General features: G+C 38.3%; 1 protein-coding gene across 1 annotated transcript in view; it reads left to right on the forward strand.

Moving 5' to 3' along the window:
* ZNF277 (zinc finger protein 277) overlaps window positions 1-21,136 on the forward strand; it is a gene marked incomplete at its 5' end in the record, with an annotated part of 119,333 nt that overhangs the window by 87,749 nt on the left and 10,448 nt on the right. Inside the window, 3 exons of the mRNA XM_082632239.1 lie at window positions 2,804-2,895; window positions 7,613-7,723; window positions 9,844-9,976. Coding sequence (XP_082488365.1) covers window positions 2,804-2,895; window positions 7,613-7,723; window positions 9,844-9,976 — 336 coding nt within the window. The remainder of the gene's footprint in view (window positions 1-2,803; window positions 2,896-7,612; window positions 7,724-9,843; window positions 9,977-21,136) is intronic.

The raw sequence follows: 21,136 nt of genomic DNA on the forward strand, positions 1-21,136 counted from the left end.
ACTTAAAAAGCAATAATTAAAATTGTCTGATACATCAACCTTACTCCCTTTATTTTTTTTGCTTTTATCTATCCACTTGCTGCCAGCATAAAGCCCTAAACTTCATGAAGTAAACAGTGTTCTTTTATTTTTTTTTTATTTTTTTTTTTTTTGCTGTACGCGGGCCTCTCACTGCTGTGGCCTCTCCAGTTGCGGAGCACAGGCTCCAGACACACAGGCTCCGCGGCCATGGCTCGCGGGCCCAGCCGCTCCGCGGCATGTGGGATCTTCCGGGACCGGGGCACGAACCCGTGTCCCCTGCATCGGCAGGCGGACTCTCAACCACTGCGCCACCAGGGAAGCCCCAACAGTGTTCTTTTATATTTGCTGTGTGCCTGAAGTGTTGAGCAAGGTCTCTGCATTCTGTATGTCAGAGCTCCAACATATTGAGTGCTGTAATTTCCAGAATCCCCATTAAGCTTCACAGCCCCTGTAAACTCCTCTGTAAAGTCTCACAGAGTCCTGCACTATACATGTACAGCTCAGTATTTGGACCAAGGTAAAAAGAATCCCAGTCCAGGTTTCTTGAGCTCCTCTTCTGCAGCTCTCTTCTTTCTAGTACCTCGTCCCACAAATTCCTCTTGCTTTTGTATCCTGAATGCCAGTCTTTTTTTTCTTCTCCACCAAGTGAGGTAGATAGATATATAACCTTCATTTGGGTTTAACTTCCCTATGTTGCAATTTGGAAAACACTACCCAACAGAAAACTGGCAATGTATTATTTTTTTTGCTCATCGATCACAGCCATGTGCTATTATCCATTTTCTTTTTTTTTGTGGTGGGGGGGCTGTGTTGGGTCTCCATTGCTACACGTGGGCTTTCTCTAGTTGCGGTGAGCGGGGTCTACTCTTCGTTGTGGTGTGCGGGCTTCTCACTGTGGTGGCTTCTCTTGTTGCGGAACACAGACTCTAGGCACACAGGCTTCAGTAGTTGTGGCACGTAGGCTCAGTAGTTGTCACTCGCAGGCTCTAGAGTGCAGGCTCAGTAGTTGTGGCGCACAGGCTTAGCTGCTCCGCGGCATGTGGGATCTTCCTGGACCAGGGCTCGAACCTTTGCCCCCTGCACTGACAGGCGGATTCTTAACCACTGAGCCACCAGCGAAGTCCCTATTATACATTTTCTGAAAAAAGATAAGATATATGAAGCAATTTGTTTTACAGTAGTTTACAAGGGGAGGAGAAGTGTTATATCCATTATTTCATCATGGCTGAAACCAGAAGTTGATTGAATTGATTTTTATCCTGGCAGCTTCTTAATTTTTTTCTTCAGTGGATTAATATTTATAAATGTTTGGTGATACATTTCCAGAAATGCCACATGGAATTTATTAAGCTTCTAGATACAAGCTCATTTTTTATGCTGTCCTACAAATATTTACAGAATCAGCAATAAACTTTATGAAGTTCGTATTTTGAGTTTCGTGTTATAAGAGTAGCTGGAGAGTCGTATGCAACTGTAAAATAAGAACAGCATAAAGACTTTCTTTTAATTTCAAAGAGTTTTCATATCCGTTCAGAAGATAAAAGCAGGCAAAAGAGATGATGGTAAAGCAAGTTACCAGTTATTGGGGAATTGACATCAGGTGAGCTTATTAGTTACCAGGGAAACCAGTAGAGGGGCACACCCCTCAGCGCCCCTTTGATGAGAACAATCACTAGCTGGGGCCTGGGGCAAGTACACAGGAAGGTCAGTCATGTGCGTAGGGTATAGGTGAAGCAGGCACTGGTTGGGCAGGGGATGTACAGAGAGCAAGAGAACAGCCATCTTGAGTGGCCTGACCATACACATGCACAATTTGAATTCTTTACATAAATTTCTGATCTAATCCTATAAACAATGCTATGAGGTAATATTTTCATTTTCATCTTAAAATTGAGAAAACTGAGTATTAAAGACATTAAATAAAATATTGAGTACAGGTGAGAGCCAGATTCAACTCTAGTTCTGTTTTATGTTTCAGAGTCTGAGCTCTTAACTATTGTATTGTAGTCCAGAAATGACTACATGGCAGAAATGGGAATCAAGTTGGACCTTAAAGAACAGTTAATGTTTGTAAGAGTGAAAAAGCAAAGAGAAATAAAATCACCTCATGGAAAAACAATGTGTAGAAGAACCACCCTGATTAGAATAGGGTGTTATGTTACCAGTGTATATTTTAAATTATTTGAGTTGGAGAGTAACAGGATAATTGTACATGAAAATAATTTTAAGAAGTTTTTCTAGCAACAAAAGAGAGGATGGATATGATAGAAAAAAAGGATTGAAATAAGGCAGACCCTCTAAGAGACTTACTGATAGTAATCTCATAATGACTGATTAAAGACTGGATTCAGGGTGATGGCATTGGGAATGGTGGAGAGAAGTAATATGAAAGACAGTCCAAGTGAAAAATTGATCAGAACTTGATTACAAACTAAACTGAGAATTACAGAACGGAGCACATTTTTGCTTTTGGAAGAGAGTGAGGTTGGGAGATGATTAATAAAGACAGGAGGAAGGACAGAGTAGTGAAGGATGGTGAGACCCTATTGACTTCAAGTTTCCTACATAGCTATCCTAATGGTATGTTGTCTGGCATTTAACAGTATAGACTTGGAGTTTAGGTACAAGGACAGGAATGGAGAAATTCAAAATATCATCAGTGTTCACACACTTCCTTTATGCTTCTACCCCAATTTCCTCCCATCCAGACTATGACATTTTTCATTAGCTAACTATGGATTTATTAAAGATAATATCATATATCTGTGTTTCTACTTTACAGAAAGAAATTCTGGAACAACAGCAACAAGAACGAAACGATAACAATTTTCAAGGCAGTTGTATGTTTTGCAATGAGGCATTCCTCGGAAACAGGTAGCAATTATGTATGTCTTTAAATTTTACTGTTTTTCATCTGAAGACTTACCAAAACATCCACAATGACAATATAGACTAAGTTCTATGGATTGGCTCAGAACCCTTTCATATATCCACAGGAATTTTTTTTTTAATTCACCAGACATCAAAGATGGAATGTAGTTGCTCTAAGCAGAGTAGGGGGATAAATTTTTTAAATGCCAGAAATAGAATTGTGTTTAATGTTGTAGGGCTTTTTAAATTGTCCAACAGTCAAGACCACATGCAGCAAACTACAACAGACGTGCCCTTCTGTATTAACCTGTTAACTCTAAATCTTTGGCTGGGACTTCCCTGGCAGTTCAGTGGTTAAGGCTCTGTGCTTCTACTGCAGGGGCCACAGGTTTGATCCCTGGCTGGGAATCTAAGATCCCAAATGGTGAGCCAAGTGGACAAAAAAAAAAATCCTTCAGCAGTTTTTGGTGTTTCACTTTTGAACATTAAAAATGATAAAGATCTAAGGGGGAAAAAATGGGGAATTGGTAATTCTGTCACCAACCCCAACTGGCCCAAAACCAACTGGTGTGCTGTAATTCAGTTCTAATGCTAACCACCCAGAGTTAGCATCAGACTCTACAGGTTTAAGGGCATCATCCCCAACAAGCCTGCCCACACTTTAGACACCAGCCACAAGTTTAGTGGTTCCCCAGGACACCTGCACTTTTGACCAACTGGCTACAAATTCATGGCTTCCCACCAATAATTTGCATAGGTTCATTAATTCACTAGAATGGCTCACAAAACTCAGGAAAGTGTTTATTATAAAGGATACAGATGAGGAACAGTTAAATGAAGAGACACATAGAGCAGGGTCTGGATGGGTCTCGAACACAGAGCTTCTATGCCTTCTCCTCAAAGAATCAGGATATATCATCCTCCTGGCACATCAGTGTGTTTACCAACCAAGAATCTTCACTGAGTTTTGGTATCCAGAATTTTTACATGCTTCATTATGTAAGCATGATTGATTTAATTATTGAACTTAATCTCTGGCCCCTCTCTCCTTTCTGGAGTTCAGGGTGGCTCTAAGTCCCAACCCTTTGATCACATCGTTAGTCTTTCTGGTAACCAGTCCCCATCCTGAAGCTTTCTAGAGGCCTACCACAAGTCACTTTATTAGGAAAGGTAATCTTATCATAGAGAAATTCCAAGGATTTTTGAAGCTCAGTGCCTGGAACCAGGGACAAAGACCAGACAAATTTCTTTTTATGCAACAGTAATATTTACAAATGTACATCCGCTAGGAAATGGGAATGGTTTCAGTGACAGCATACAATGGACAATCAGAAAAATATCATTCTTCTACCCACTTGAAAGAAAGCAGTCTTTAGTTTCTAAAAAAAAAGAAAAGCCTAGCACAAACTGACATCGTTGTCTGAAAAAACATTGAAGAGGAGAGGATAGCTATTTGTTTGAATTTAGAAAACGGTTTGGATGAAGCATCAATGTTGAAAACACCAGTGATGAAGATTTGATTCTCATCTAGATCAGTTAGCATAGAGAAAAATCTGTGCCAAGGTCACTAATTATGCTTCTAACCCTGTCAGTTTCAAAGGGCTTTATGGGGATGGCAGTGAGGACCACCTCACTATCAAAAAGTTTACCAAGCATTGCTGCTGCTTTTTAGCATGTTATTTCTGATTTTATGTTAAAACTATTATTAACCTAGTGAGGAGACGTGTGATTATTATTAGGAATCTCTACTATTAAAAAGCTATAAATATTTTTATATTTACATAAAGTTTATTTTATAAAAATATTTTATATTTATATAAAGCTTAAGTTTTTATGATAAATGTAGGGACTGATGTGATTTGAAGTATTTGTCCATATGATATGAAATTCTGATAATATTGATATTTCAATTTACTGAATATTGGTGCTCCTGTAATTCCTAATATAATCCTCCTGTTCTTTTCTACCTGTATCTGTATTCTCTATTGACTGGGGTGACCTGGGAATTAAGTGAACTCCTCAGTAGTTTTGATTGACTATGTCATTGTTCTCTAATAAATTAAATTTTTAAGAAATTAACCAATGACAAAGATAAGCAGCATCTCATTTTTATAAAATGTCCCCTTCTGCAGTTCTTGTTTATGAAAAGGTCAGTTTATAATAAAAGATTAAAGATATAACCTGATTCCAGGTTATACTTTATGTACTTTATTAGCAATATTTTGGGGTTATATTTGTGTCCTCCCAGCCTAGGGACATAAAAAGAATAGAAAGACAGGGGCTTCCCTGGTGGCGCAGTGGTTGAGAGTCCGCCTGCCGATGCAGGGGACACAGGTTTGTGCCCCGGTCCAGGAAGATCCCACATGCCGTGGAGCACCTGGGCCCGTGAGCCATGGCCACTGAGCCTGCGCGTCCGGAGCCTGTGCTCCGCAACGGGAGAGGCCACAGCAGTGACAGGCCCGCGTACTGCAAAAAAAAAGAATAGAAAGACAGAGGACATGGGTTAATGATAAGGATAGAAGAATAAGTACTTTCTTGCTATCCTACATCTATTTCCCCCCTCCTATACACTTTTGACTCTGGAATGTATGAAGCTATTTCTTTCAGCCTTAATCTAAAATGTGTCTCCTGGGGCCTCCCTGGTGGCGCAGTGGTTGAGAGTCCGCCTGCCGATGCAGGGGACGTGGGTTCGTGCCCTCGTCTGGGAAGATCCCACGTGCCGCGAAGCGGCTGGGCCCGTGAGCCATGGCCGCTGAGCCTGCGTGTCCAGAGCCTGTGCTCCGCAGCGGGAGAGGCCACAACAGTGAGAGGCCCGCGTACCGCAAAAATAAATAAATAAATAAATAAAAATAAAAATAAAAATAAAATGTGTCTCCTGTAAACAGCATATAGTTGGATCATGTTTTTTAATCCATTCTGCTAATTTCTGCTTTTTGGTTGGAGTGTCTAATTTATGTTTAATGTAATTACTGATGAGATGGGATTTACTTAGACCATTTTGCTGTTTGTTTTATGTTTTTAAGGTTTTTTTTTTTATTTCTCCCCTCCATTACTGCCTTCTTTTTTGTTAAATAGGTATTTTCTAGTGTACCATTTTTATTCCCTTGTTTCTTTTACTATATTTTTTGAGTTATTTTCTTAGTGGCCCATTCACTATCCACTACAATTCACTAGAGATTACAATTAACATTTTATTTATTTTTTTTTAATAAATTTATTTATTTTTGGCTGCACTGGGCCTTCGTTGCTGTGCATGGGCTTTCTCTAGTTGCAGCGAGCGGGGGCTAGTCTTCATTGTGGTGCGCAGGCCTCTTATTGCAGTGGCCTCTCTGGTTGCGGAGCACAGGCTCTAGGCATGCAGCCTCAGTAGCTGTGGCACAAGGGCTCAGTAGTTGTGGCTCGCAAGCTCTAGAGCACAGGCTCAGCAGTTGTGGCGCATGGGCCTAGCTGCTCCACGGCATGTGGGATTCTCCCAGACCAGGGCCCAAACCCATGTCCCCTGCATTGGCAGGCGGACTCCCAACCACTGTGCCACCAGGGAAGCCCCTAACGTTTTAACGTAAAACAATTGAGTTCAGATTAATACCAACGTAATTTCAACAGTATACAAAAACTTTGCTCCAACATAGCTAGCTCCTTCCCCACTCCTTTGTGCTATTGTTGTCATACAAACTACATCTTTATACATTATAAGCTCATTAACATGTCTTTAAAATTGTTACTTCATGCAGTTATTTTTACATCAGATATGGGAAGAAAAGATTTGTAAACAATAATTCATTTAATATTGCCTTTTATATTTGACTGTAATTTTACTGGAGCTTTTTACTTCTTTATGTATATTTGAGTTACTATCTAGCATCCTTTCATTTTAGCCCAAAGGACTTCTTTTAGTTTCTTGTTGGGCAGATCTGTTAGCAGTGAATTTTCTCAGGTTTTATTATCTGGGACCTGTCTTGATTTCATCTTCATACTTTTTCTTGGTATGGGTCTCTCTGATTTATTATACTTGAAGTTTATTGGGCTTCTTCTGTTTGGATTAATGCTTTCCATCAAATTTGGGAAGTTTTTGGCCATTATTTCTTCAAATATTCTTTCTTCCCCTATCTTTCTTTGCCTTTTGGGAATCCTATTATACAGATGTTGGTAGATGGGATGGTGTCTGAGGCTCAGTTTATTTTTCTTCATTCTTTTTTCTTCTATTCCACAGACTAGAAAATCTAAATTGATCTTCAAGTTCATTGATTCTTTGTTCTGCCAGTTCAGTTTTTCTTTTGAGACCTTCTAGTGAATTTTTCATTTCAGTTACTGTACATTTCATCTCCAGATTTGTATGTTTTTTTTTAATTTCTGTCTTTTTATTAGTATCCTCTTTTTTATAAGATATTATTCTCATACCTTTTTTTGATTCTTTAGACATGGTTTTCCTTAATTCTTTACACATATTCTTGTTGTCTGATTTAAAGTCTTTGTCTGACAAGTCCAACATTTGGGCTTCCTCAGCAACAGTCTCTGTTGACTTTCTTTTCATATGATAGTATTTATATGCATACTTAACTTTATAACATGTCACTCTTTCATAGCCCAAATGTGTGTTTCAGTGTTTAACCTTTGCTTGTACTTCTAATTAGTATTGTTATCATTATACAAACACTACTCATGACCTGATTTGTTCCTAGATAAGTTATAAATAATGCACATTGCTCAAATTTCTTCCTAGATCTGTTCTTTTGAACCACATGGCCAGAGAACACACTTTCAACATTGGGTTGCCAGACAACATTGTAAACTGCAATGAATTTCTGTGTACATTACAGAAAAAGCTTGACAAGTAAGTACTTTTTTATGAAACATGACCTGAAGCTGTCTCAATCTTGGATTCTGTTGTGAATTTTTAAAAATTAATTTAATAGTCAGAAGTAACTCAAGAAATGGAATTTTCTCATTTCTCGTGTTGGAGGAGTTCACATTTTGTATGACAATCCTTATTTTTTTGTAGATCATATTGCCTTTTAGTAGTTTTAAAATATAAATGTCATATATACCAAACAATGTATATGCCATTATAAAGTATGTTATTATATAGGGTATGAAAAATATACTTAACCAGCCTAAGAAAGAGAATGTTATTATTTCCTTTGAATCTCCCTGTGTGCCCTTCCTCATTAGTATCTCCCCCAGAAACCACTATTCTTCATTTCAGATTCATAATTTCTTTACTTTTCTCTATAATTTTTCTACACATTTAGTAAAGTAAATATATTGTCACATTGCTAGTTGTTATTCAGTTTTATGTGAAATATAACATACTGATTGCATTCTTTTACCTTTTAGTATTTATTCACATTTATATATCATAACACTCCACTTTTCTCAAGGTCATATTCTGACAACTGTGAGTATCTAGAGTTTAGCTTGTAGAAATAGGGAAGGAAATTCTCTACATCACCAAAATGGCTTTCAAAAATCTATCCTCTTTTCTTTCTAGGAAAGGGCCCAAGATTTTACTCTCAAAACCTAGCTTTATTCATTTAATATAATACTAATGAATGTGGTATCTCAGACCACAATATTTGGAGCAATAACATTGAGAAGGAAATACCCATTATAAAAAGTTCTGAATTCAAATTCTGGTGTCAACAGTACATTAAAACAAGTCTCTTCACTCTTTTATTGAATGACCCTTCACTTATAAAATAATACCAGGTGTGCTTTCTAGCAAGATTAGCAGTAATGATATCCCTTATCAACTTATTGCCTATAAATTGTTTACTATAAAAGAATATAGTTACTTCTGTGGCATAAGAAATAATTGAAAGGGTGTTTAGTAAAGATGAAAAAGAATTCAGAATAGAAACAACAACTGATTTCAGTCATTTTGTTGTTGAACCCAAGTTCATGTGCCCAACAAACAGTGAAGCCAAACAAACCAAACATCAGAGTTTTGGTTTTTGAATACGTTTTCATGTATACTTATTCTGTGTTAGTCCAGAAAGTAGAACTCTAATGACTGTTGGGTAATCCAGGCAGTATCAATTGTCAAGCTTAGTATGAGAAAGACATTTTGTCAGTAATCTGTTCAAAACTGGTCATTACTGCCTCATTAGGTAATGAATTCCCAGTCAGTGGAAATATTCTAGCAGAAGATACACATGAATGATAAGATAGTAAAAATAGCACTTACTGTATGCTATGAATGTGCTAGGTATTTTACTTATATATATATCAATAAACATGTATACATATATTTATATTTTGTGTGAATTATTCTCATGATTATGAATTTATGTGCATATATATGTATACATTATCGTAAAGATTCTCTAAAATGTAGGTTTTATCATCAGGTTAGAGAGCAGAAAATGAGTAGTAACAGAGGGGTCAAGTAACTTGACCAAGTCCCACAGCTGGCACTAGGAATCAGACCTGCAAATTAGGTCACAGGATATACCAAACCATGGACTAATTGTTATACTCAGTGGAGGCAACCAATGCTAGTTATCATATATTTATTTGAAGAACATACCTACATTTTCATTTTTAGAATAGGATATACCAAACCATGGACTAATTGTTATACTCAATGGAGGCAGCCAATGCTAGTTATCATATATTTATTTGAAGGACATACCTACATTTTCATTTTTAGAATAGGTAATTCGATTAGTAAAGCACCAAAATCATTTTTGGATAATTGCTATCTATATCACAGTTTTAACTAAATAGCCAAGTTGGCCAAGTTAGCCAACTACAAAATAAACCACAGCATGCATCCTCTAAAGCCAAATGAATAAAATGAGAGGGATTCCAGAAGGATATCTTACCCCATTTGAAGATTCTATGAGTCCTAAAATGAATGAATATAAGACCCAATAATAATAATAATAAAGGGCTATTGCAACAACTATTCGAGAGACTTATTTAATCTCAGCATTTGTGTCTTTCTTGTAGCTTGCAGTGCTTGTACTGTGAGAAGACCTTCAGGGACAAAAATACACTTAAAGATCACATGAGGAAAAAACAGCATCGTAGGATCAATCCTAAGAACAGAGAATATGACCGATTTTATGTCATCAATTATTTGGTAAGGCTTTCTTTTCTCTTCATAATTTACAATTTGATTGCATATCTACAAACATCAAAATGTAATTGAGGGATTCTTTCAAGCAATGATTATCTTTAAAATGGTTAGTTTAGGGCTTCCCTGGTGGCGCAGTGGTTGAGAGTCCGCCTGCCGATGCAGGGGACACAGGTTCATGCCCCGGTCCGGGAAGATCCCACATGCTGCGGAGTGGCTAGGCCCGTGAGCCATGGCGGCTGAGCCTGCGCGTCTGGAGCCTGTGCTCCGCAAAGGGAGAGACCACAACAGTGAGAGGCCCGCGTATCGCGCAAAAAAAAAAAAAAAAAGCCTTAAATGGTTAGTTTACAAAGCGTAACTCGATTTGATTTGTCTTTGACTTGCCAGATGTTTATATAGTAAAAAGGTCATGTCCCTACAACTCACAGTGATCTTGATAAAATAAATAAATAAATAACCATAAATACCTGGATAGCCATGCATTGCCCCTCATTGATTGTCCATTACCATGAGTACAGGGACTTCTGTACTCTACTCAAAAGACGTTGACTTCTGGATGTGCCACATGCTATGCTAGATAAATGTTTACAGACGGTCTCTTCACTCATTCCTTTTTCCCCCATTAAAATATCTTCCCCTTTCCCATCAAATAAATAATAAAAATTTCTCTTTTTCATTCTCTTGGGCCAGCTTATTTTTAATGGAAATTTTAGAGAAACCAAGTGATTTCACTCATCAAGAGGACTTTCATTTTTTGGACTAATAGGATGGATTAATGGGACTAGCATGTCAAAGATTTTAAATACTTTCAAAGCTCTCCTAGGCCAGAAACCTCAGTACCATTTGCTGGCCTCTGTAGGTTACAGTCCTTTTTATTTAAGAAGACGTATTCAGTTGGAGACAAACGTCCATCTCTACAGAGGCATTTGGAAATTTAAGAAGGGAATTTTGATTGACACAATGACTGGAGAGTTCCCTCAGTCTGCTGAGTTTTTAGCTATACATAACAAAGGAGGGAAACTGTTGCAGGAAGGGGCACCCCTTCCAGGGCTGAGACTGGGCTCTTATCTAACACTCAGAAATGTATTGTCCAAGGAGACACATGTGCTGACAAAGCAAGAGACTTTAGTGGGAAGAGGCACCTGGGTGGAGAGCAGCAGAGGGAACCCAGGAGAAGTACTCCGCCATGTGGCTCACAGTCTCAGGTTTTATGGTGATGTGGTTAGTTTCCGGGTTGTCTCTAGCCAATCATTCTGACTCATGGTTCTTCCTGGTGGCGTGCATATCTCTCAGCCAAGATGGATTCCAGCAAGAAAGATTCTGGAAGGTTGGTAGGACATATGGACTGGCATCTGCTCTCTCCTTTTGACCTTTCTCAGATTCTTCCAGTTGGTGGTACTTTGTTACTTCCACGTTGCTTACCAGGATCTCCTGTTGTACAATAAATTATACAGGTGGTTATCGTGCCTATCCAGGGTGGGCAGTTTCAGTCAGTGGTTCCCTAACAAAACTACTCATGAAAAGAGAGGGAGTTAAGTAGTTCTCCAGTAGAATTGAAAGAAAGATGGGCCCTGAACCAAGATGGCAGAGTAGAAGGACGTGCTCTCACTCCCTCTTGCGAGAACAACAGAATCACAACTAGCTGATGGACAGTCATTGACAGGAAGACACTGGAACTCACAAAAAAAGATATCCTACATCCAAAGACAAAAGAGAAGCCACAATGAGGCGGTACAAGGGGCACAATCATAGTAAAATCAAATCCCATAACTGCTGGGTGGCTGACTCACAGGCTGGAGAACACTTATACCACAGAAGTCCACCCACTGGAGTGAAGGTTCTGAGCCCCATGTCAGGCTTCCCAACCTCGGGGTCCAGCAGCGGAAGGAGAAATTCCTAGAGAATCAGACTTTGAAGCCTAGTGGGATTTCACTGCAGGATTTCAACAGTACTGGGAGAAACAGAGACTCCACTCTTGGAGGGCACACACAAAGTAGTGTGCGCATTGGGACCCAGGGGAAGGAGCAGTGACCCCATAGGAGACTGAACCAGACCAACCTGCTAGTGTTGGAGGGTCTGCAGCAGAGGCGGGGGGTGGCTGTGGCTCACCGTGGGAACAAGGACACTGGCAGCAGAAGTTCTGGGTGTGAGCCCTCCCAGAGTCTGCCATTAGCCCCACCAAAGAGCCTAGGTAGGCTCCAGTGTTGGGTTCCCCCAAGCCAAACAACCAACGGGGAGGGAACCCAGCCCCACAAATCAGCAGTCAAGTGGATTAAAGTTTTACTGAGCTCTGCCCACCAGAGCAACAGTCAGCTCTACCCACCACCAGTCCCTCCCATCAGGAAACTTGCACAAGCCTCTTAGATAGCCTCATCCACCAGAGGACACATGGCAGAAGCAAGAAGAACAACAATCCTGCAGCCTGTGGAACAAAAACCACATTCACAGAAAGACAGACAAGATGAAAAGGCAGAGAACTACATACCAGATGAAGGAATGAGATAAAACCCCAGAAAAACAACTGAATGAAGTGGAGATAGGCAACCTTCCAGAAAAAGAATTCAGAATAATGATAGTGAAGACGATCCAGGACCTCAGAAAAAGAATGGAGGCAAAGATGGAGAAGGTGGAAGAAGTGTTTATCAAAGACCTAGAAAAATTAAAGAACAAACAAACGGAGATGAACAATACAATAACTGAAATGAAAACTACATTAGAAGGAATCAATAGCAGAATAACTGAGGCAGAAGAATGGATAAGTGACCTGGAAGACAGAATGGTGGAATTCACTGCTGCAGAACAGACTAAAGAAAAAAGAATGAAAAGAAATGAAGACAGCCTCAGAGACTTCTGGGACAACATTATACGCAACAACATTTGCATTATACAGGTTCCAGAAGGAGAAGAGAGAGAGAAAGGACAAGAGAAAATATATGAAGAGATTATAGCTGAAAACTTCCCTAATATGGGAAAGGAAATAGCCACCCAAGTCCAGGAAGAGCAGAGAGTCCCATACAGGATAAACCCAAGGAGAAACACACCGAGACACATAGTAATGAAACTGGCAAAAATTAAAGACAAAAATTATTGAAAGCAGCAGGGGAAAAATGACAAATAATGTACAAGGGAACTCCCATAAGGTTAACAGCTGATTTCTCGGCAGAAACTCTACAAGCCAGAAGGGAGTGGCATGATATACTTAATGATGAAAGGGAAGAACCTACAACCAAGATTACTCTACCCAGCAAGGATCTCATTCAGATTCGATGGAGAAATCAAAAGCTTTACAAACAAGCAAAAGCTAAGAGAATTCAGCACCACCAAACCAGCTCTACAACAAATGCAAAAGGAACTTCTCTAAGTGGGAAACACAAGAGAAGAAAAGGACCTACAAAAACAAACCCAAAACAATTAAGAACATGGTCATAGGAATATCGATAATTAGCTGAAACGTGAATGGATTAAATGCTCAAACCAAAAGACATAGGCTTGCTGAATGGATACAAAAACAAGACCCATCTATATGCTGTCTATGAGAGACCCACTTCAGACCTAGGGACACATACAGACTGAAAGTGAGGGGATGGAAAAAGATATTCCATGCAAATGGACATCAAAAGAAAGCTGGAGTAGCAATACTCATATCAGATAAAATATACTTTAAAATAAAGAATGTTACAAGAGACAAGGAAGGACACTATAATGATCAAGGGATCAATCCAAGAAGAAGATATAATATTTATAAATATATATGCACCCAGCATAGGAGCACCTCAATACATAAGGCAACTGCTAACAGCTATAAAAGAGGAAATCGACAGTAACATAATAATAGTAGGGCACTTTAACACCTCACTTACACCAATGGACAGATCATCCAAAATGAAAATAAATAAGGAAACACAAGCTTTAAATGACACAACAGACCAGATGGATTTAATTGATATTTATAGGACATTCCATCCCAAAACATCAGATTACACTTTCTTCTCAAGTGTGCACAGAACATTCTCCAGGATAGATCACATCTTGGGTCACAAATCAAGCCTCATAAAATTTAAGAAAATTGAAATCATAGCAAGCATCTTTTCTAACCACAACACTATGAGATTAGAAATGAATTACAGGGAAAAAAACCTAAAAAACACAAACACATGGAGGCTAAACAATACGTTACTAAATAACCAAGAGGTCACTGAAGAAATCAAAGAGGAAATCAAAAGAAACCTAGAGACAAATGACAATGAAAACACGACAATCCAAAACCTATGGGATGCAGCAAAAGCAATTGTAAGAAAGAAGTTTATAGCTATACAAGCCTACCTCAAGAAACAAGAAAAATCTCAAATAAACAATCTAAGCTTACACCTAAAGGAACTTGAGGAAGAAGAACAAACAAAACCCAAAGTTAGCAGAAGGAAAGAAATCATAAAGATCTGAGCAGAAATAAATGAAATAGAAACAAAGAAAACAGTAGCAAAGATCAATAAAGCTGAAAGCTGGTTCTTTGAGAAGATAAACAAAATTGATGAACCATTAGCCAGACTGATCAAGAAAAAGAGGGAGAGGACTCAAATCAATAAAATTAGAAATGAAAAAGAAGTTACAACAGACACCGCAGAAATACAAAGCATCCTAAGAGACTACTACAAGCAACTCTATGCCAGTAAAATGGACAACCTGGAAGAAATGGACAAATTCCTAGAAAGGTATAAACTTCCAAGACTGAACCAGGAAGAAATAGAAAATATGAACAGACCAGTCACAAGTAATGAAGTTGAAACTGTGATTAAAAATCTTCCAACAAACAAAAGTCCAGGGCCAGATGGCTTCACAGGTGAATTCTATCAAACATTTAGAGAAGAGCTAACACCCATCCTTCTCAAATTATTCCAAAAAATTGCAGAGGAAGGAACACTCCCAAACTCATTCTGTGAAGCCACAATCACCCTTATACCAAAGCCTGACAAAGATACCACAAAAAAAGAAAATTACAGACCAATATCACTGATGAATATAGATGCAAAAATCCTCAACAAAATACTAGCAAACAGAATCCAACAACACATTGAAAGGATCATACACCATGATCAAGTGGAATTTATCCCAGGGATGCAAGGATTCTTCAATATATGCAATTCAATTAGTGTGATACACCATATTAACAAAATGAAGAGTAAAAATCATATGATCATCTCAATAGATGCAGAAAAAGCTTTTGACAAAATTCAACACCCATTTATGATAAAAACTCTCCAGAAAGTGGGCACAGAGGGAACCTACCTCAACATAATAAAGGCCATATATGACAAACCCACAGCAAACATCATTCTCAATGGTGAAAAAGTGAAAGCATTTCCTATAAGATAGGAATGAGACAAGGATGTCCACTCACCACTATTATTCAACATAGTTTTGGAAGTCCTAGCCACAGCAATCAGAGAAGAAAAAGAAATAAAAGGAATACAAATTGGAAAAGAAGAAGTAAAACTGTCACTGTTTGCAGATGACATGATACTATACATAGAGGATCCTAAAGATGCCACCAGAAAACTACTAGAGCCAATCAATGAATTTGGTAAAGTTGCAGGATACAAAATTAATGCACAGAAATCTCCTGCATTCCTATACACTAATGATGTAAAATCGAAAGAGAAATTAAGCAAACACTCCCATTTACCATTGCAACAAAAAGAATAAAATACCCAGGAATAAACCTACCTAGGGAGACAAAAGACCTGTATGCAGAAAACTATAAGACACTGATGAAAGAAATTAAAGATGATACCAACAGATGGAGAGATATACCATGTTCTTGGATTGGAAGACTCAATATTGTGAAAATGACCATACTACCCAAAGCGATCTACAGATTCAATGCAATCCATATCAAATTACCAATGGCATTTTTTACAGAACTAGAACAAAATATCTTAAAATTTGTATGGAGACACAAAGGACCCCAAATAGCCAAAACAGTCTTGAGAGAAAAAAACAGAGCTGGAGGAATCAGACTCCCTCACTTCAGACTACACTACAAAGCTACAGTAATCAATATAATATGGTACTGACACAAAAACAGAAACATAGATCAATGGAACAAGATAGAAAGCCCAGAGATAAACCCTCGCACCTATGGTCAACTAATCTATGACAGAGGAGTCAAGGATATACAATGGAGAAAAGACAGTCTCTTCAATAAGTGATGGTGGGAAAACTGGACAGCTACATGTAAAAGAATGAAATTAGGACACTCCCTAACAGCATACACAAAAATAAACTCAAAATGGATTAGAGACCTAAATGTAACCCCAGAAACTATAAAACTCTTAGAGGAAAACATAAGAAGAACACTCTTTGACATAAATCACAGCAAGATCATTTTTGATCCACCTCCTAGAATAATGGAAATAAAAACAAAAATAAATGGGACCTAATGAAACTTCAGAGCTTTTGCACAGCAAAGGAAACCATAAACAAGACGTAAAGACAACCCTCATAATGGGAGAAAATATTTGCAAACGAATCAATGGACAAAGCATTAATCTCCAAAATATATAAACAGCTCATGCAGCTCAATATTAAAAAATCAAACACCCCAGTCCAAAAATGGGCAGAAGACCTAAATAGACATTTCTCCAAAGAACACATACAGATGGCCAAGAAGCAAATGAAAAGCTGCTCAACATCACTAATTATTAGAGAAATGCAAATCAAAACCACAGTGAGGTATCACCTCACACCAGTTAGAATGGACATCATCAGAAAATCTACAAACAACAAATGCTGGAGAGGGTGTGGAGAAAAGGGAATCCTCTTGCACTGTTGGGAATGCACTGGTGGGAATGTAAATTGATACAGCCACTATGGAGAACAGTATGGAGGTTCCTTAGAAAACTATAAATAGAATTACCATATGATCCAGCAATCCCAGTACTGGGCGTATACCCAGAGAATACCATAATTCAAAAAGCACATGCACCCCAATGTTCATTGCAACACTATTTACAATATCTAGGTCATGGAAGCAACCTAAATGCCCATCGACAGACGAATGGATAAAGAAGATGTGGGACATATGTACAATGGAATATTACTCAGCCATAAAAAGGAACGAAATTGGGTCATTTGTAGAGATGTGGATGGATCTAGAGACTGTCATACAGAGTGAAGTAAATCAGAAAGAGAAAAACAAATATCGTATATTAATGCATATATGTGGAATCTAGAAAAATGGTACAGATGAACCAGTTTGCAGGGCAGAAATAGAGACACAGATGTAGAGAACAAACATATGGACACCAAGGGGGGAAAGTGGCTGGGAGATGGGGGTGGTGGTGTGATTAATTGGGCGATTGGGATTGACATGTATACACTGATGTGTATAAAATGGATGACTAATAAGAACCTGCAGTATAAAAAAATAAATTAAAAAAAAATTTTTTAATAAAGGCTCAAAAGAAAGATGGGGAGTTCTGGTTCTGACACTTTTCTAAAGCAAATGGAAATTGTTTTTTGCTCTGCAATTTGAAAGAATTTTAATCCAAACCCATTGGCCACGAAAGGCATAATTGATAATAATGAGCCATTTTATGTATTGGACAGAAACAAGAATATCCTGAATTATATTGGAAATCTCTGCTTTAGGATAGAATTTTTGCCTGTTCTAACTAATCCTTAGCATATTAAAATAAAATTCCCCTTGAGAAACAAGTGGAATAAGGGTGTCTGAAGTTTGGCTCTGAGAGGTCGCCATGGTTTGCTACACATGTTTTACAACTAGCTACAGGCAAAGGCACCCTTTGAGTCTTTCAATCTTCTCTTGAAATCACTCAGTCGTTAATTCCTAGAGCAAACGCTGCTTCAGGGCCCAGCCCAATCCTACAGGGGGTGGACTTCAGTGTTAACTCTAAGAAATATTCAGCTACTGCAGAAAGCTGTGGAAGCAATTTAATAGCACTTCCTTCTGGGGCTCTTTTAAACTAATAGTCAAGAGCTTGGGACTAGCAGAACATTGTATATAGCTGGAGGTGTTTATCTTTTAGAGGAGACTTCAAAGAAACTGCTCACTCAATTCTGCTGTCACTTTTAGAAAAGTTTGTTACTTCATTCCCTGGGCATCAAGTAGTGTGACTGTGAAAACTGAAATTATCCGTGAGGACCAGCTGTCTCTAGATGAGTGTGCTAGATTGTACTGCCCACAGAGTGCCCAGATTTCACGTGGGATGAATCATGGCTTGAGAGAAGTGCTTCAAGAGAATGTAAAGGCTTCAGTAACATATAAAATGAAAATTAAATCATTTTAGGGTAATATCGATAGAAGTTTTTGGTTTGGTTTTAACTAGCAACATTTGAGTACCTGCTATGTGCCAGGTACTGTCTTTGGTATTTAAATTAAGTCTTTTACTCTTAACCACATCTTCATGACACAGGTTTTGTCATTATCCTCATTTATAGATTAGGCAACTACAGCACAGAGAAGTTCAGTAATTTTCCCAGGGTCACGTAGCTGGAGCTTTCTGCATCAGTTTCCTTCCATTTTTCCTCAGTTTTTACAATTGAAATAATAGTAGTACCTACCTCTTATACTTTGGGTTGGGTTTTTTGGTCAATTAATTGTGATAAATTCATAATGATCTCCACACACTCACACACTTTTGCCTATTATCTTTTATACCAAACTAGAAAGTGAACCAAGGTCAAGGTAGAAGTAACTTTAATCAGCTCCTTAAGGGCTCTAACCCACAACCTTAGCCATCTTAGCTCTATATGCTTTCCCATTGAGGCCAACAATAAGATTTGTTTTTCTTTTTTGGCCGTGCTGCACAGGTTGCGTGATCTTAGTTCCCCGACCAGGGATTGAACCCAGGGCCCCGGTAGTGGAAGTTCAGAGTCCTAACCACTGGACCACCAGGGAATTCCCACTTTGTTTTTTAAAAAGCTAAAAAAAAGAAAAAGAAAAGAAATGAGAGTCAGTCATTGTTTATTCCTCTGAGGGAAAAGGCTGACACGAGTATGTGGATGTGGGCAAAAGATTGAATTGTTATGTTAGTAACTGGTGTCTGCACATCCATTTCTCACATCCTCTTCCCTTCAGAAGCAATTTCATTGGCTGCATACATTCTACAAATGTTTGAGTGACTTCTAGGTACCAGACCCTGGTGGAACAGAAAGAAAAATATGACAGAACAGGTGGTTGATTTAAGCCACTACTTTCAAGGAATTTAGAGGTTGGTATGAGAACCAGACATGTAAACACATTAATTTCAACACTTTGTAATGGTGTGTCCAGAGTTAATGTTTCAACCTCTCCTGTAGCAGATCTATATAGTCACTGAGTCATGCATCCACTGTGTCTCACTTCCAAGGAGAATTTTCAGACCAGCAGTAATGGAAGCATCCAGGATATTCCTGGCAAGATACACTCTGAGAGTCATAAAAGGTGGGAGAGCCATAAAAGATGTCCCAGTCCCTAGTCGGGACATGAGGCTGTTTTTGGTCTCAGCTCAGCAAATTGATAGACTCCTTTTTCTTTCTTGGGTGAAATAATTTCCATGTTTAATTACTCATATCAGTTTTTTAATATTAACAGACTAGCAAATAAGTATATTAAAGGTCTTTTGCATAGTCTAGATTATCTACTTAGAGTTCTTGCTTTATTTTGTCACAAACAGAAGGGTTCAGTGGAGAGTGGAGCAAGCTAAGGGGACGAGGTCCCAGGCAGTTTCCCATTCAAATACCCCTGCCTCAGAGGGCAGCAGACTGCTTAACATCATCATTGAGGCTTCACCTACATACTCCTAAAGTGCTCACCTTTCAAGCCCTGAATTTTTCTAAAGGGAACTATTTTTACAGTGATATTATCATTTTGACTTAAATTTTTTTTATTTTTAAAATACACAAAGCCATTTGTAACAAAAGTAGGCTCTTAACCTGTTTTTCAGTTTTGTTATAGTTCTCTCTACTGCAGTTATTAATATTTACATTTAAAACACTGTCTCTGTTTCTGGTGGATTTCTTGTGTAAGCACGTGTTAAGTTTTTTCCATGTTTTTTTGCACCCTGTCATTGATCATAAGCCAGCTGATGCAGAGGTTTGAGGAAGTGTTCTGAACATCTTTACTGGCATGCCTTCCAAACTTTGTTTTTCTTATATTCTTTTCTTTCCTAACATGATTCATTATCAGGCACAGCGTCTTAATTAGAGACTAAATTTTTTTTCTCTTTGGGTCTTATTCCTGTAATAAGTCATATATTTAACTGTACCAAGGCAGAGCATTCTAGGAAAGTCTCAGCCGCTGTCACATGCAAATCACTTGTTTCCTATTCTAATGAACACAGAGTTCCATTTTCCTCTCAAATGGTAAATGGTTAGTGCTGTATTGCCTAGATAAATCCCCGTGTTGTACTTAATACTGAGAAAGCTGCAAAGTAATGCTTTGAGTTTGGAAGTTTGACAGTGAAAGATATTTTTCATCATTTTGGACTCAAAACAATTACTGATAAGTAACATTTGCCTGTATTGTTGAGAATGATAGTACCCCAAATGGCCCATCAGGGTATTAGTCCAAGTCCAGAGAGACTACGTAATACATAAAAGATTGAATTCATCACCAAAAATTCCATCTAACAAGGATCCTGTTGGCAATGGTGAGGCCATTCTTGATGTTCATAATGATGCTTAGACACTTCATGACTGCTCTGGGAAGTACATTATAGAGTCCAAATTAACTATCTCTAATGATGTTATGGTAAATCTCTGCATGTCTGAGTTTATGCGTCATTTAGCTGATAGATAATGACAGCTTCAAAACCTCTCATTAAGTTGATGAATGATAGATTTTCTCTAAATCATAATGGCTCTTGTAGTTCTTTGTTTTTAGTTAAATGAATACCTTTTTAGAGAAAAAAATTGTTCATGAGGTGAATTCTGGGAATGTTTTTCCAAAAGAAGGATATCAAACAAGGATATCTGTATTATATCAGGTGAGGTTGGACTTGACAGTTGCCATAGTTTAACTGCTTGAAAAAGTGCCCACTAGTATTTCTACATCCTTCTTTAATGCACTGTCTGCTTTTGCATGGCACAGTGGGAAGACTGAGTGGAGAGAGAAGAAAGGACAAGAGAAAGAAAGAAAGGACTCAAGGGATAAAAGAGACATGGTTG

Source organism: Mesoplodon mirus (genome assembly GCF_964341445.2).
Source record: "Mesoplodon mirus genome assembly, chromosome: 9".
Taxonomy (NCBI): Eukaryota; Metazoa; Chordata; class Mammalia; order Artiodactyla; family Ziphiidae; genus Mesoplodon; species Mesoplodon mirus.